This window comes from Hyla sarda, chromosome 9 (genome assembly GCF_029499605.1).
Source record: "Hyla sarda isolate aHylSar1 chromosome 9, aHylSar1.hap1, whole genome shotgun sequence".
Classification (NCBI taxonomy): Eukaryota; Metazoa; Chordata; class Amphibia; order Anura; family Hylidae; genus Hyla; species Hyla sarda.
The window spans coordinates 32909028-32927788 of record NC_079197.1 but is presented as its reverse complement, the minus strand read 5'-3'; the positions used below and the strand labels follow the sequence as shown (position 1 = coordinate 32927788).

Sequence of the window (18761 nt, the reverse complement as noted above, 5' to 3'; positions counted from 1 at the left end):
AACCAAACCAAAAAAACAACCAACCAAATAAACAAATACAATGCTGTGATGGGTCCCATAAATGTCTATGGTGCTACAAGTGGTGACAAAAAGGTATTATAAAAAAAAATACCACAAACATAAAATTATAGGTTTAATCTGATTTTATTAATAAGCAATCTGATAAAAACACTACCTTCTACTAAAAAAAAAGTTCTTTATGTATAGCTAGAAAAATATATAGTACACCAAGCAGACCAAAGCATGTGCTTTTTTACAGATTGGTAAAACAAACAAACATAAAAAAAAGCAAACAGAAAACAAAAGAGGAGAAATGTCTCTCAAAGTATTTCACAGGTATGCTTCCACTTTCCGCAGAATTTTTAAAAGTTAGGATATTTTAATGTCTCTTTTTATACTGTATTCCTTTTAGGAACAATTTATATATTTTTAATAAAAAAATACTAGAAAAATTACATATTAAGCAAACAGAATCATGCATTTGATTTACTAATTTGATGAGTTTTAAAGCAAACAAAAAAAGAACACTTAGAAAACCTATCAACTCTACTTATTTCCTTTTGACATTATTTATCAAATTTTTGGGGAGAATTTTTTGCTCCCCAAGGTATAAAATGTATACATATTATATAGTGTCTAATGGCAGGGATGTCCTACCACAAAACTACTAAAAAACCAATGACATTTTCAACCATGAAAAAGAAAATGTAAAAAATCATGAAAAATTTTAACTTTGAAAATGAACTCTTGAATCGTTCACACCATACTCAGTGTTTGTGAATAGACCAATGAAACTTGATTTCCAAAAATGCTTGTAATTCGTTAATTCTACGTCAGTGCTTCCTCTAAAACCATCTCAAGGTCATTGCAAGGAATCTAAGTGTTTTCCCTCTTTACATAATCTTAATATTAGCCACAAATACGGTGATACATTATGCATGACCTTATCATAGGCTATTTAATGAGTTAATTATATCTGTTCCCACTGTGGCAGACATAATGCAGGATCATGGCTGCCAAGCTGTCATTCTTACACTATGACTTGTAATTAACTCTGCCACGTTTGATGGAGGTTTAATGGCTTGGCATGGCAGTGGAGTGACTCTGCAAGTTTTCAGTCTGTAAACTTCCTTTTGTGTTTTCCTTCTTAAATCCTTAACATGATGATCATGTGATTTTTATCTTCGCCTGTTTTCTTATAGAACCTAGGTATTAGTGCAATGCAGTTAAAAGACCAAGGTGTTATATACCAGCTACACCCTATAAACATTTCATTTGTAGTTACTTTATACTTTCCCCTACCTCCATGACCGAAATCCATGAGGCCAGCTGTCATTCTATCACATTGTTGGGTTTTTTGTATTGGTCTTGGTAAATTCAAATGGCACAAAGAAAACAGAAAAAATGGTGGTCGGAACAGAACCCGTAATAATGCTTTACCCTATTGTACCCAGATCATTTTCATGTTCGACTTAAAGTTATCAAATTATTATTATTTTTTTAATAGGTTGTGGCTAAAAGGATTATATATACAGACATACAAAGAATCAATTATCTATGTAGACATAACTAGATCTCGTGCTGAAATAATAGCAATTGCCTATGTTTGAATGTGATGGACATGTCCTTTTTTAACCTTGGAGACTGTCATTCTGTATATTAAAATGCATTTGAACTGATGTACAAACTTTCCACCATTTTTAAGTTGCAACAAACTTTTTCATAAATATTCTGCAAATTGAATTGACTATTTTTTCAATGTTAATTAATGCGTCTCTTGGCTTTCACATTTATATTTATTGTTATTATTATTATTATGATGTATTACTATCAATGCATAAACACTTATTTAGGAGCTTCCAAACAAATCTTCTAATTTGTATCATTATCTATCTATTAATTATCTATCAACTATCTATCAAGTAACTATCTATGTATCTAGTTCTCATCAATTTATTATCTCTCTATTTACATATCTGTAATTTACTATCTATTTGTCCATTTATGTCAAATACAGTAACAGTGATACAAATAGTAGACACAATGGTGATCATGATAGTGATTATAAATTAGTAGAAGTAATTATAGTTTTGATGAGAGTCCTTATCATGGTAGTAATATTATTATCAATAATAATAGTAATAGCAATAAAGGTTATAACAATGATGATCTTATAATAGCAATTTTAGCAACAAAAGTTTATTTTAATAGTAATGTTTGTTGTAGTAGTAGCAAAAAGCATCATTTAAATAAGTAGTAGTTGTAGAAGAATTGGTAGCAATTACTAGTAGTAATTAAAATAACAGTAGCATCAGAAATAATAGTACTAGTAATACTTGTAGAAGCAGCTGTATTGAAAGATATAGTGAATGTAGCACTACTACTACTACTACTACTACTACTACTACTACAACTACTACTTCTGTCTCCTAGCCCTAGCATTGTGATAGTGTAATGGACCATATAGTGTACTGTAGTGTTGTTGACCACTGAGTTACAATCATCCTGTGTATGTTGTTTGTTTAATAGACTATTGACAAGGTGTTTACATAGCAATGGGACATTGAGAGCAGAGAGATCTCTACCCTCCCCCCCTGGAGAGCAGTCTTTGGGGTGAATGCTGCGGCTGAATCCCTACATGAGGACTTAATTCCCAGGGAAGAAAGCAAGTATATGGATTGCATAGTGAAAGTTTATTGTGAGGGTGCTCTGCATTGTCCTGGGTTTAGCTTTCTCTGACTATTGTGAGTTTACGCTTTTCTTCAAGACAATGGGGGTTTAATGTAAGAGGAAATGGGCTCCTGAGTGCTGACTCCATGATGGGGCTGCTCCTCTAGAGGTAGATATAAGCCTAGACTTTATCCTCATATCTTCCATGTACAGCATCAAGTCTACAAGGAATGGGTCATGCATGGTATCAACATCCATTTCTTTATCACAAAATAAAGGGTTGAATTGTATTTAAAAAGGAAAAGTATAACAAGTTTATATTATATCTAAAATGTTTATTCTGATGTAATCTATCATCTATCTATCTGTTTGACTATCTCCTATCTATCTATCTATCTATATATATATATATATATATATATATATATATATAACCCCAAAATAAAGCAGCACTACTTATCCAGTCCAACCAAAAAATTGGTGCCAGCGTCCCAAAGGACTTGATCAGAGTCCATCCAAGATAAGAACCAGATACAGGCGCAGCACTCCAACAAAAAAGTGATTTAATATCTCATGTCAGCATGAGATATTAAATCACTTTTTTGTTGGAGTGCTGCGCCTGTATCTGGTTCATATATATATATATATATATATATATATATATATATTGACTACTTGTGTAGATAATGAATTAAAGGGTTTATCTAGGATTATAAAAACATGGCTGCTTTCTTCCGCAAACAGCACCACACCTGTCCGCAGGTTGAGTATAGTATTGCAGCTCAGTCGCATTGGAGATTAACTTCAATGATAAGTATAAAGTAAACAGCCATGTTTTTCTTATTCCGGACACCTCCTTTACCTTACCAATATGTCACTGCAGTGTAGGAGGAATCTAAAGGAAACTAACACAAGCACAGAAAGAACATGCAAACTCCCCTCAAACATTGTTCTTAGTTGTGATCACAATGGCGTGACACTACTTTGAGGTGAACCAGATGACAAACTCAGCTGTGCCCCATAAGCCAATGCAACCATGATATCTGTAGGAAGGACGAATAGATATCTGGATGATGGATTCTGCAGAACTACTTTGCAGGAACATCTTTCCCATACATTTCCGGGTACAGTGATGAACTTTGGTTCTGTATAAAACCCTAGGAAGTCCATTCATGAAGAGCACTTACTACATTTCATTTACTCCTATTTAGGTTTGATTTGTTTTACATGTGTTAACTTTCTTTCTCCTATTGCACCATAAAACTAAACCAAGCATCACATTCTTACATTAGCTACATAATCATAGAAAGAGACACAGCTGCCCTAACAATGCTTCAGAAATATATATTAATAATAATAATAATAATAATATTATTATTATTTTACAGAAAGTAGCACTGTGGCATTTTTTTACACTGTTATAATGTACTAAGTTTTACAATACAGTAGTTTTTAAGGGGTACTTAGATATCTTATCCCCCTATCCAAAGGATAGGGGATAAGATGCCTGATCATGGGGGTTCCGCTGCTGGGGACCCCCTGTGATCTTGCACGCCGCACCCTGTTTATAATCAGTCCCCGGGACCCCTGCGATCAGGCATCTTATCCCCTATCCTTTGGATAGGGGATAAGATGTCTAAGCGCCGGAGTACCCCTTTAATTTTCTCTTCTGTATAATACCACATGTGTAGCTAACGCAACTCAGCTCTGCTACATCTATACATAGTAAACACTGCTGTCCTCTCCCAAATCCATTTGCATTATGCAAGATTACATGTACCCTAAGCACTTGTCTACTGAGACCTCTCTATACTATGTGTTGTATTCTTATACCTAAATTAAATGTATGGGTAAAACATATATTAACATATAAATTAGAGATGTAGCGGGGTTGCATTTGCAAATAAAGTCCTGCTGAGCGTGTTAATGTATCAATGCTGTTTGCATTTAGCACAACTTATGATATCATGGCGGGTTATCAGTGATTTTCCACAGAGCTGGAGGTAAACAGATTGAAATGACAAATTCAGCTCCGCTATGTCTGCAACCATTGAAGGTTTGTTATAGAAATTCTAGCTTGTTTCCCAAAGAGATTTACCCCATTGCAGTCCTTCAAGAGATTCAACACACTCAGACAAGAGGGATAAACCCAGTCTGCTCTACAATGTGCTTCATTGTATTACAAGTGCCGGACTTATTCTTTCTGTAGAGTAATTCCCAACCAAATATCCAAAATAAAGAGAAAAGGAATCTTAACCCTTTGCTGTATAAGAGGGGTCAATATCTCTAGGCCCCATATACCTCAGTGGCTGGGGAGATCTAATGTAAAATACATTCCAGAGCATATGGGAATTTTCCATACTGTTAAAGGGTTACTCCCGTGGAAAACTTTTTTTTTTTTTTGTTGAAATCAACTGGTGCCAGAAAGTTAAACAGATTTGTCAATTACTTCTATTAAAAAATCTTAATCCTTCCAGTACTTATCAGATGGTGTATGCTCTAGAGGAAGTTCTTTTCTTTTGGAATTTCTTATCTATCTGTCCACAGTGCTCTCTGCTGACCTCTGCTGTCCATTTTAGGAACGGTCCAGAGCAGCATATGTTTGCTATGGGGATTTTCTCCTTCCTAAAATGGACAGCAGAGGTCAGCAGAGAGCACTGTGGTCATGACATCAGAGAAATCTAAAAAGTAAAACATTTCCTCTGTTGCATATAGCCTCTAAAAAGTACTGGAAGGATTAAGATGTTTTTTTTAATAGAAGTAAATTACAAATCTGTTTAACTTTCTGGCACCAGTTGATTTAAAAAAAAGAAGTTTTCCAAAGGGAGTACCCCTTTAAATAGTCAAAGAGAACTGAAATAGATGTAGCAGAGCTCAATTTGTTATTTATATCATTGGGACTACATCATCATCTGAGTTAATATTGTAGGTTTACCTTTCATCCTCATATACCACAGACAGAACAGTTTTATATCCCTATGTGACATGTTCTGCTACATATTACAATTCATCTCTTTTAAGCATCTTCCAATATTTTGATTCTGTTTTCAATTTCTGCTTGTCCGCAATAATAAAGCATGTGTCAGTGTAAAGAAGTGGCATATAACGTTTTCCCCTACAACGTGGACTGGGCCTACCTCGGTATTAAACCACATGCTAGAGTGGTGTTTTCCAACCAGGGTGCCTCCAGATGTAAAACTACAAATCCCAGCATGCCCGGACAGCCGAAGGCTGTCCGGGCATGCTGGGAGTTGTAGTTTTGCAAATGTGGAAGGCACCCTGGTTGGGAAACACTGTGCTAGAGTATCAACTATTGCCAGGATTTTGGCCACCCTGGACAAAAGCTAATTTTTCCGGCCCCTTGACCCTGCCCATTGGCACGGCCTTTGACATACCCCACCCTACTGCTGGGGTGACACACTGTAACAAGCCCCCTACTCAACAAACCTCATCCTCATGTTGCTGGCCGAACGAGTGGTTTGGATGCTGGATGTCTAACTTTCTTGCGACAGGCAGAGCGGCACCCCCGTCAAGAGGGCGCTCAAGGCGGCCGCCTATTTTGCCTATAGGCACAGCCGGCCCTGACTATTGCATATTCATTTCAGATTTAACAAGGATATGTTTACACAAGACTGAAACACTGCAGATTTTGATTTCCCTATTGAAGTTAATGGGAACCTCTGCAACAAATCTGCAGCGTTTCAGTCCTGTGTGAATTTACCCTAAGGGCTACAATATGGACTATGAACACTATGGACATTTCCTCTTGACATTTCCTCCACTTTCATCAGAATCCCATTGATCTCAATGGGAGGCTGCTTCTTAGTTTGCACATGGTAAGTTTTGTTGTGGAATTTCCGACATGGAACTTGATTTTGTTAAAAAACGAACATGTTCATTCTTTTGGTGGAATCCGCCCAGAAAAGCCTGTAAATGAGCAATCATTCTTTTTGGTGGTGGAATTTCATAGTGTGTACTGTGCAGCGAAATCCTATTTTTTTCTATGCAGAATTACGCTTGAAAATTCCTTAGTCTGAACCTGAACATACTTTAAGGCTATGTTCACATGTCAGATTTTCCGTGCGGAATTCCGCCATCTGCAGAGTTCCAATAATTTCAATGGGATCCTGCTGTGCTGTTCACATAGAAGAATTTCCATTCGGCGTGGAAATTCAAATCCCAGTGTCCGTAGAAAGAATAGACATGTCTATTCTTTCGGCGGATTCCAGATGGAGTGCATAGCCGTCTATGAGATGGCGTATTTCCGTGTGGTCCTAAATATGTTAGTATTTTGTATTTCCATAACAAAATCCACAACAATGTGGATTGATTACACATTTTTACTTTGCTGTTGAAGTCAATAGGGAAAATAGACAATACATCCTTCGTGAATAAGCAATACTGCATAATATTAAACGACAACGCTGGTCAATTTCCCTGTACATTTTCTGCGGATTCTGCCTGCAATATGTACACAAGATTTCTGCAATCCATCCACTTCTGTAAGGCTGTGTTCACATATGTACGGCATCCAGCATTGATTAACTCAGCCTAGATCTCGACATAACTGATGCCGCAACTGATGAGAAGTTGTTATCAGTTGTATGGCATGCTGCATCCATTGTTTTGGACGGCAGACAGGGGAACGCAGCAAGCTGTGTTCCCCTGTCCAGTGCCCTCCGGCGCTTCCGGCATCAAAATTGAGACGCTGGATGATTGTGAACCATCCCATTCAAATGAATGGGATCAGTTCTAACATCAGTTTCCCTCCGGTGCACGCCAGAAAGTAACTGTGCCGGATGCCTGATATGTGTGAACCCAGCCTAATACACTGCAGAGTTTCCACGTATGAATTGCGGCAGCAATTTCTGTCACATAAACATTCTTTTCCCATATGTACCTATATTATGAAAATAGATGTAAGATCATAGAATGTTGCATAATTCTGCAACATTCTATAATTTTACATTTACGTTACCGGACTAATATGGCTACTCCAAACCTTTGTAAGAAAAATAGGAAACAGGGATATAGCTTTGAAGGCCTAAGGGTCTATTGTGGAATTCCGCCTAAACTTAAAGCTCACAGACTTCTATGGGATTCCGCATTCCCATTCACACTTCTGAATTTGCAAGCGGAATTTCAGAAGTGTGAATGGGAGTGCGGAATCCCATTGAAGTCTATGGGCTTTAATTTGAGGCGGAATTCCGCAAGCGTAAATTCCGACGTGTGAATAGAACCTAAGGGAGCCCAATAGGTTCCACTGCCCCATCATTTGGGGCCAAACAGCTTCATGTAAAGCCTTCCTGATAATGTTATGCATAAAAATGGTCAAGATAATATATAAGATATTGTAGAAATGAGAACTAGCGAGGCTGAGTTTGTCATTTTGTACGACTCATACATTAATACAAAAGTATATACGTGTAAATGCAGCACTTATCTGCTCTTCTTCCCTGCTCTATTTGACATAACAAAATCATTAGTTGAAGCGGCAGATTTTTTGGAGTTTGTTCCACAGAATAGTTTGGGAGTGAACACCCCTCTCCCTGCATTGCGAAATGAAATGATTTGGCGTAGGCCTGTGCCAGAGTACTTTGCAAGCAATCAACAGATTTCATGTGTCACTATTACAATAACAAGTTTTGCTGTCCTTTGGAGACAAGTCAGTTAGTTTTGGCTGCGGCTAAAGCTAGCTTTATTTTCAAAAGCAATTGATTTTTTTTTCGAAGCCAGACCAAAGAACTGCAGAAAATTGAAACCAGTTTATAAACCACAAATACTATGGTTTCCAGATCATTTTCTTAGGTCTCTGTGTTCTAAGCCTCCTTTAAAAAAAATAATAATAATAATAAAAAAAATAAAAAAATACCACAGAATATTGAAGCGGAAGACGATTTTGTAAAAAATCTCTGACCACAAAGAAAATTCCAAATGGGACATTAGTAATAGGAGCCTCCTAAGGAATCATCTGTGATTGAGAATAGCCACTAGAAGCTCATGTAGTGTACGTTGTATCAAGCAACTAGTTCATCTTGTACTCTGCGGAATGTGAAGTGACGAGATATTGTACGGCATTCAATGAGTTAAGTACATTGTTCCATGGAAAATCGCCAGCTGTTAAACTGTTTGGAAGACTATCAAATGGCATACCTTCAAACTCATGGTGGTTAATCCTTCAGCAAGGAATACCCTTATATCCAAAGTTTCCAATATTAATTATTACTAGCTGAGTACCCGGCGTTGCCCGGTTTTTCCTTCCTAATCCTTGTTGGGAGGAAAATAAACAAAGGAGGAAGCTTTTGACTTCATATCCCGTCCTCATATATTGTTGTCATATCCCGACCTCCTATCCCGTCATCATATCCTGACCTCCTGTCCCAACCTCCTATCCTGTCCTCCTATCCCGTCCTCCTATCCCGTCCTCCTATCCCGTCCTCCTATCCCGTCCTCCTATCCCGTCCTCCTTTCCCGTCCTCATACCTCGACCTCCTTTCCTGTCCTCCTTTCCCGTCCTCCTATCTCAACCTCCTTTCCCGTCCTTCTATATCGACCTCCTTTCCCGTCCTCCTATGCTGTCCTCCTATCCCGTCTTCCTATCCCGTCCTCCTATCCCATCCATCTATCCCGTCCTCCTATCCCGTCCTCCTATCCCGTCCTCCTTTCCCGTCCTCCTATCCCGTCCTCCTATCCCGTCCTCATTTCCCGTCCTCCTTTCCCGTCCTCCTTTCCTGTCCTCCTTTTTCGTCCTCCTATCCCGTCCTCCTATCCAGTCCATCTATCCTGTCCTCCTATCCCATCCTCCTATCCCGACCTCCTATCCCGTCCTCCTATCCCATCCTCGTATCCCGTCCTTCTATCACGATCTCCTATCCCGTCCTCCTATCTCGACCTCTTCTCCCGTCCTCCTATCCCGACCTCCTATCCTGTCCTCCTATTCTGACCTCCTATCCCGTCCTCCTATCCCGTCCTCCTATCCCGTCCTCCTATCCCATCCTCCTATCCCGTCCTCCTATACCGTCCTCCTATCTCAACCTCCTATCCCGACCTCCTATCCTGACCTCCTATCCCGACCTCCTATCCCGACCTCCTATCTCGACCTCCTATCCCGACCTCCTATCATGACCTCCTATCCCGACCTCCCATCCTGTACTCCTATCCCGTCCTCCTATCCCGACCTCCTATCTCGTCCTCCTATCTCATCCTCCAATCCTGTCCTCCTATCCCGACGTCCTATCCTGACCTCCTATCCCGACCCGTAATATGTGTACCAGGTATTGAAATATCTCTAGCCGTACGGAAGTTATGTGTGAACATACATTTCCCATTGATTTGCATGGGAACAAAAACCCCGACCATCACAAATGGGGGTAGTTAAGGGTTAAATTAACTATCCTATATTTTAAGTGGACATATAAGTAACATGTGACCAAGTATTATCGAAATATCTCAAGCCGTTTGGAAGTTATGCAGTAACATATATTTCCCATTGACTTGTATAGGACTTTAAACATAAACCCCGCCCCTGGCAAATGGGGGTGAGTAAGTGTTAAATCACCTATCCTATGTTTGTTGTTGACATATAAGTAACATGTGTGACAAGTTTCATGTTAATATCTTTAGCCGTTTGGACGTAATGCTGGAACATACGCACATACATACATACACATACATTGAGTTTTATATATATATATATATATATATATATATATATATATATATATATATAGATTAACATCATAATCTTTTGTCTTCTTTACTTTCTGTCTCATATTCTTCTGTGGCTTTCTTCTTAAGGGGATTTTCTGCTTTGGACACCCCCCTCCTGTTAGAATGGTTTTTTAACCGTAACGTATCCCAAAGTGCCCCATTTTTGGGAAAACCTGGCATTAAAGTTCCAATTTCCCTGCAGTGCCACCACAGGAGACGTTAATTATTACAAATTATCTGTATAATACAGGACAGGATGGGTCTCCCAGAAAGAGAAACACTTTTTCTATTCACACTCCACTCCTGAGGATCTGGAACAGAGGACTCCCTCTATTAAGGTAGTTGCCTAGCGTGATAAAATAAAAAGAGGGGCATATTGGGTTAAGAAAAGTAGTACTTACCGATTTCCCTCCTCTCATGTTCAAATGGTGCCTATGCTTCCACTGATCTTCCCAACGGGGTCCCCGTCTTGACACACCATTCAGGTGGTACCATTCAGCCAGCCAATCACTGGTTACAGCGGTGACTCCCCTAGTGATTGGCTGAGCAGGAACTTATTTGTGTCAAAACGGGCACCAAGTAATGAAGATCAGAAAGGACCCCAGGTCCCATTGGAACGCCAGTGAGAAGGGAACTGTGAGGTGAGTGCTTATTTTTTTTTTATATTTTAACTCAGTTTGTCCTCTTTATTTTTATTTTTAAGAATCATACTGAAATATTGTTTTTAGTGACTCCTAATGTACCCAGTGGAGTAGTCATGTATCATGATTGTATTTTCAACAAACCACACAACAGGGTGAGACAAAACCCAGGAACTACTCAGATATATATAAGAAAGTGTTGGATTGACCTCATCACGAGAACTTTGCATCAGACCATTGGGTGTAACTCTGTCATGTTTGGCTAGGTTCTGAGTCTTGAATCATTCTGTACTTGCCTGTTTAGAGTCACAACAACCCACATGAACAGTAGTCAGTGGCATGTAACCATTTTTTTCATTGGAAGAGATCCCATACAATGTTATTTTCCTAGTGGAATGTAATGACGGTGGGGCTCATGTATCAAGTATGTGGTGCAATTTTTTGTCAGGTGTTGTGTTTTCCAGTCCATGGCAGATGTATTCCTGTTTTATGCCTAGTTCGTCAGTTTTTTTGTTGGTTGAAGTGGGCGTGGTTTGTGGGGCGTGCCTGTTTCTGCTGGATTTATTATTAGAGTGAAGTTGTGGAGTTGTAGTCTCAGCCAGACAAATGTATAGATAAATTTGATATTACAAATTGCGACACAAAAAGGCATAAAAAGCAGACACAACAAGACTCTGGCTTAGTTCAGGCCAGATAAAAAGCAGGAGCCTTATCATTCATAGCAACCAGACTCCAGCTTTCATGGAATTTTTAAAGGGGTATTCTGGCTTTATACATTTTATCCCCTATCCAAAGGATAGTGGATAAGATGAATAATTTCAGGGGTCCCGCATTCTGTGCTGGGCGCTGCCTCCGAGTCAGGGACATGACGTCATGACCACACCCCTAGTGACATCACGCCACGCTCCCTCTATTCATGTCTATGGGAGGGGGCGTGATGGCCATCACGCCCCCTCCCATAGACATGAATGAAGGGGGCGTGGTGTCACATCACTAGAGGGCATGGTCATGACCTCACGTACCCTGGCCATGTCTGCTGAGTGCAGTGCACTGTAATAGCATTGTGCTGTTATACTAAACAGGCACAAACAAATTCAGCTCTGCTACAGCTGTACTTTATAAGTAGATACCCGTAAATGGGCTACCCAGCAATTTATGCTTTTCCTAGTGTTTGTGAAGAAATATTTTGTACTATGTCTTCACAATAATATATATCCTGTAATCTTACTAACAAAAATCACATCCATTTTGACTTTAATCTATGAATGCATTTACACATAGTAAACCCCACATCACTTTTCTGATTTGGCATGTTGGTCCTGACTAACATAAAACGCTTTTGGCACTGGCATAGAGAATTAGAAGATTATTCTGCATTATGCTGGAGAGCTATGCCAGTAGCATTTACATATCACACTATAGGATCTTTTTACAATGTGAAACAGCTCCTTCTCAAGTATGCAGTGTTCCCAGCCTCTGTTGGTGTTACCTCTGCAGTAATGACGTTGCCCCATTTCTTTTGCATAATTCAAAAAACAATGAGATTCGTTGCTCCGAGAAATGATAATGATGTACAGATCTTACACTACCAGCGTCCTAGATACCGAGCTAGAAATTTGCAATGATAGTACTGAAGCATGCCTACCCATGTAGTACTAGTACTTTTTGTTTTATAGAAGGTTCACGTGTACAATATTGTATAATATTTTGAAGATTCTATGTTTAATTATACATTCTGTCTGACTATCTATCTATCAGCTGAAAGCTTCATACTGTAAGTCTATATTCACACAGTGTAATATTTAATGGTGTATTTTATGTTAAACGTGCATTTTGCGCACAAATGCCCAACCCCCCCTTTAAAATTGCAGCCGGATTACACCAGAAAATCAATGCTAAAAATAAAATACAGCAAACAATTTTACACTGTGTGAACATAACTTAAGAAGTCATTGAAGGGACATGGTAATGTAATTAATAATATTATTAAATAAATATACGGTAAATGTAGTACAAAAAGTATCTACCTGTCCATCTATATATCTATCCATCTACATATTTTTCTATTTCCTATCTAGCCATAAAAAATCAAACATTCAATACTGGAAGGAATATTTATGACAAAACCTAATTGTAAACTAATTACATATGATAGTCTAAATTCTCCAATCACATATTTTAGCACCCAAATGACTCCTGTGTACACCTTACAGCTAAAAGATAGAAACAAATAATAATCTATTAATAGGATTTGGAGTACTAAAATCTATAATGTTAAAACTTTAGAAAACACTGTCAATAATAGGTTGACAGCATAGAAGTAAATTCTTAACCAGTGTACCTAATTTTATACATATGTATTGGAGTGATAATTGCAAAATAGAATCTCGACTAATAATAGAACGCTCATATAAAACATACAAACAAAACAATGAAAAAATGTATTGTACGGGTAAGGTTACATATGCTATATTTTGCTACCTATTTGCTGCTACGTATTTTCCTACCCATTGAAGTCAATGGGTAGCAAAATCAGCTGTAGAAAATACACAGCAAAATATGACTCATGTGACCCTACCCAAAATGTTAATGGAAACTAATTACAGGAGGGTTTTCTTAGGCCAGGTTTTCTGGGTAGTTTACATTTTGAAGGTCTTTTTTATTTTTTATTTAATCAATTTTGGCCTTCTATAGCATGAGGTGATGCCTTTGCCAAGTTAGCCGGTTTGCTGGTGACAATTTGAAGAGCGTTAAAGTTACATTTTTATAAATTTCATTATCCACCGAAGGTGTTTTAAAGCAAAGTCCGAGGTGTTGTATTGTTGATGATTTTCCACTGTTGTGGTTTCCAGTACTCCCTGGATGTATACTGGCATAGTTAGTTTGATTACTATGGTCACATGATATGTATTCCTCATGTGTCACAGGTGGGTGAACTGAAGCACATACAGACAATTATCCAACCAAAATTTTCCAAGACTTTCCTTTTCTCTCATACTTATCATTGTTCAGTTTATTCACAAGTCCAGTTCACATTAATGGTAAAATCAGTTGTAAGAGAACTACAGTATTATTTTGTTACTGCAGTTAATAACATCCCCTCTCTTGTTTCTTGCTAGCTCTAAGCTGCAATGAAAATGATGGAGACCACATGGACAGAGACCAACAGTACACCCCCAACCAGAAAACCAAACGCATGAGGACCTCTTTCAAACACCATCAGCTGCGGACAATGAAATCTTACTTTGCTATTAACCACAATCCAGATGCCAAGGACTTAAAGCAACTAGCACAGAAGACAGGCTTAACCAAAAGAGTTTTACAGGTATATATAAAATATGTATAAAATACCAGTAAATGTAATTAATATACAAATACATTACAGTTCATAGTAGTAGAAACAAATTCTATTAGGTTAGAATTTTGAACTGGCGTGTGTATAGTGAAGGTAAAAGCTACACAGGAGTCAAATGACTATTGACTACAGAGAGATATTTTCTTTTTTTATAATCTATGAATTTGTCTTATTGGTACTGACAATAGTACTACACAGTGTGGTCTGATGGATCTACAATTCTTGCTTACTTTACTTTACTTCTCCAGTCAACCAGTCTATTTTAATAATGATTCTACGTTTATTTTGTTTGGAGGTTATTTCAAGCAAGAAAATTCTTAGCCAAGATCTAATTGTTTTTCTCTTTATTTTAGGTATGGTTTCAAAATGCACGAGCCAAATTCAGAAGGAACCTTCTTCGGCAAGAAAATAATGGTGTGGACAAAACATCAGATTCTACTCTTCAAGCCGGGACTCCATCAGGACCAGCCTCTGAAATCTCAAATGCCTCAATGAGTCCCTCCACTACCCCAACCACATTAACAGACTTAACTAATCCCACCATGCCAACTGTGACCTCCGTACTGACTTCCGTGCCTGGCAGCTTGGACGTACGTGAATCTCGAAGCCCTCCACAGACAACACTCACAAATCTCTTCTGATGACTCTTTCAAAGTTTCTTTAAAGAAAAAAATATTTTTAGTCGATTTCCAAGTGTATTTTAATAGAGACTTTGTTCAATGAATAATTTACATTTTTGGTGGACGGTCTTGAAGAAGAGTCCTTTGTTCCGGTGTTTTCATAAACTGAAGGATTGCTTGGAAGATGTATCTGCAACACAACATTTGTGTAACTATACAGTTTCGTGGACTAAACAAGGGAAAGAACCATTAATTTAAGTTGGCTGAATCTTCTGTATTCTCAAAGACTGTTACGTGCCTTATATACTGTCTTATCAACATACATTTTCTCTCTGTATATTTATGACCAGAACAAAATTGTTAAAAGTTTGTTACTTTTCAATTAGTCCTAAAAAGTTACTTTGTTTTAGACATTTTTGGACAGACCTTTGCTCTGAGTGAGTAGTGTAAAATGTCAGCATTTATAGGTAACGTGGTGGTTTCTGTCAATGACTTGCAAAGTTTGCACTGGTACTAACATCCAGATGGGTTTTTTTCTGGGGGGGACAACATTTGTCAAGGGGAAGAAGGTTTTCATAGAGCTTTTCGAATTTTCAGGTGTGACATGTATAGATTAACATCTTGAGAAGCTTTTCTTTATGATGTCCTAGTCAATGGTTTGACTCCTGTCAGCTTCCAGTCCAATAAATAAGCATTTATAACAAGCAGGGTTTGCGACAGAAAAAAATTGTCTAGTTGAAGAAGTGTATTAAAGAAGATGAACACAAATTAGCTGATAACATAACTAAAGGCCCAGTGAGAGTGCGTCTGCCCACCATTGTTGGAAGTTCCCTTATTTTGCTTTAAGCTTGGCTACATTGTTCACTGTGAAAACTATTTTCCAATTGGATTAAATTAAGTTATTTCCTGCAGTTACTGAAATATTTCACAAGCCACCACACATCTCCATGTGAGCTACAAGGCTATACAGTATTAGTGTTTACATACATTTCAGACTAGTTTGAAAAAGTCTACTCATGAGTTTGGAATGTGGGGACATAACTACAAGAAAGCTAATCTCCAAACCACCATAAAACCAACTGCTAGAGGATCCCCTGAAGTGTCCCTTACAACCAATATCCATGACCTCTACTCTAATACATTTCAGATTAAGAGTTTTCCTAGTGATCCCTCCATGAGGCCTTGATTAGGAAACAATATTTTGCTTAGAAAAGCACCATGTTGTTTATAATTCTCATTGAGTAACTATGCGATTATGGGCTCCATCCGAATGCAATAGTTGTATTTTTGAATAAACCTGTCTGACATGTTCCACAAGCTATGTAATGCAGAAAATTACACTTGGTCATTTTACAGCACTTTTAAGACTATGTGACCTATAAATTCACTACACCGTGTTTCCAATGTCTAACAAACTCAGTATAGCTGTCTCCAAAAACCCCACATCCTTGAATGCAGATGAGGACATTAAGAAAGGCACATGATACCACACCTCACCTTAAAACATATCCCATTCAGTGCCACATCTGCCTGAAACACTTTGGAATATGTTACAGGCCAACTCTGACTCTGAGAGTCTCCAGAAGTATTTAGAAATGATGCCCTTTATGACTAAACTCCTAGTTAGTGTTCATTAATAATATTGATAAAGCCAATTCAAACCAACCTTGTATAAATTGATGACCTGTGTGTAATTTTTTGTAAAGTTTTGTTTGGTCTCTAAAAAAGAAAAAAGGTATAAAGCAGGAAAAAATACACTAATAAACAAAAGCTGCTTCATTTATTTTGTTTTGGGCCCATTCCATTTCCTAGCACAGAGGTACTCTGATTTGGCTCTCCGTCAGATGTTGATCTATCATCTCCATTAAAATTGTTTACCACCTGATTGGCAAGTGGTTCAATAAAAATGGTGGGGGCTGTAGACCAACAGCAACGGGAGCCAAGACTACAGTACAGCTGCTTTAGAATATTGTGAAAAATTTCCCCTATTTGTAATGTTGGATAAGGTCAGAACAATTCTGAGATGTTGTTGCATCTTTTGGATGGATAACTTTACCTCAGCAATGAGTAATTTTTAAGATAGAATGAACGTATGCCTTTTTGTTCTTGTTTAATACAGAAACGTTAGTGTTCTTGATATGAAGAATAAATTTTGTCCGTGACATAATTCCTTGTTGCAAAGAAGTGAATTTACTATTAATTTACCCATCTTCATTTTATATCACTTTACAAAGCTTGTCATTTATAAAGAGGTGCTGGAAAATAACTGGTCTTCAAATTTGTCTGGTGCAGACTCTATTATATGGCTCAGTGGCTTAAGAAATATTGGGGGATATTTATCAAAGGGTTTGTGCGACTATTTATTTAAAAGTATGTGCGACTTTTTTGCGACTTTTGCTCTAGAGGATTTTTAGAACATGATGCATTCTAGTCTATTTTAGACGGAAATGCATTGGTGCTGAATTTATCAAAAGCGACTTTTCAGCGACAAATCGCATCGGCTGAAAGTAGGCCAAAATGTCAGACCATGTTGGAGCAGGTATAAATACAATCTAAAGCATAGATCCTGAAGTCTGTGCGCAGAATTTATCAAGAGCCGTGCGACTTTTAATGAATTAGGCGCACAATAGACCGGCCTAACCCTCTGTAGTTTGGTCTATATTGATGCAGGACATAGACAGCTTTGATAAATATCCCCCATTGTGTATATTTTTCTTATAGATGTCAAATTGAAGGTAAACCATTTGTGATCGTCCAATGAACAATTAAAGGGGTATTCCGGCCATAGAGGGGCGTGGGTGATGTCACGTGAATCATAAAAAGTTTGGGCTCTATCGTGTCTGAAAATTTTGTGAAATTGGGCTGAATCTAATTCGTTAACAATTGATTTGCTCATCTCTAGTACTAGGTTGCTGGTTTTAGTGAGACATGTCTGACTTTACTTAGAGTCAACTCCTCCCAAGTTCCTATCTTTAGTATTGCAGCTCAGCTGCATTGAAACGATTGGGCAAGTAAGGCACAATTTTTAGAAACAAAAAATGTTTTTTTTAAACCCTAAACAACTCCTTAAAGTAACATGTAAGTTCCCTTGCATGAGACAGAGCTGCAATACCAAATTCTGTCTATGGACAAGAGTGGCACTGTTTCTAGGAAAGTGTAGCTTCTTCTTTTTAATCCAAGATAACACCTTTAAAGAGTGTCTGTTATTATGGTCTGGCGGCAGGATATTTTTAAGCTTCCTGGGCAATCTCATAGCCTTAGACTTTTGCTGAGACTTCTGTGATCAGGAGATATATTTCTGGAAGTCCCATTGACATCTTCTGATAGTGTCAGTCTTGGCACATGTCTCGAGATATGAGATTCCCTAGGAAGTTTAAAGGAATACTTCGCTTCCCCAGCGTTCGGAACATTTTGTTCCGAATGCATGGAGCGGAGTGGAAGGGTCGTGACGTCACTGCCACGCCCATCATGACTTCATGACAAGCCCCCTCAATGCAAGTCTATGGGATGGGGCGTGGTGTGATGTCATGATGGGCGTGGCAGTGATGTCACGACCCCGCCCACACCCAGCAATCTTAATGAACTTCGGGTACTACAAAAAGATTGCGGGGTCCCCAGCGGCGGGACCTCAGTGATCAGACATCTTATTCCCTTTGGATAGGGGATAAGATGTCTTGGGGCGGAGTACCCCTTTAAACATATCATGCTTCCGAACCATCATGACAGACACTCTTTAAAGCATAACTGAGATCATGCTCTGGTGGC

General features: G+C 38.3%; 1 protein-coding gene across 4 annotated transcripts in view; it reads left to right on the top strand.

The window, feature by feature from the left end:
• The window catches only part of LHX2 (LIM homeobox 2), a 36158-nt gene extending 18976 nt beyond the window's left edge, over positions 1-17182 (top strand). For all 4 annotated transcript variants that reach the window (XM_056539366.1, XM_056539367.1, XM_056539365.1 and 1 more), the window contains exons 4-5: positions 14141-14346; positions 14730-17182. In XM_056539366.1, coding sequence (XP_056395341.1) covers positions 14141-14346; positions 14730-15017 — 494 coding nt within the window. In that variant the 3' untranslated portion in view covers positions 15018-17182. The remainder of the gene's footprint in view (positions 1-14140; positions 14347-14729) is intronic.
• Positions 17183-18761: the final 1579 nt, after the last annotated feature.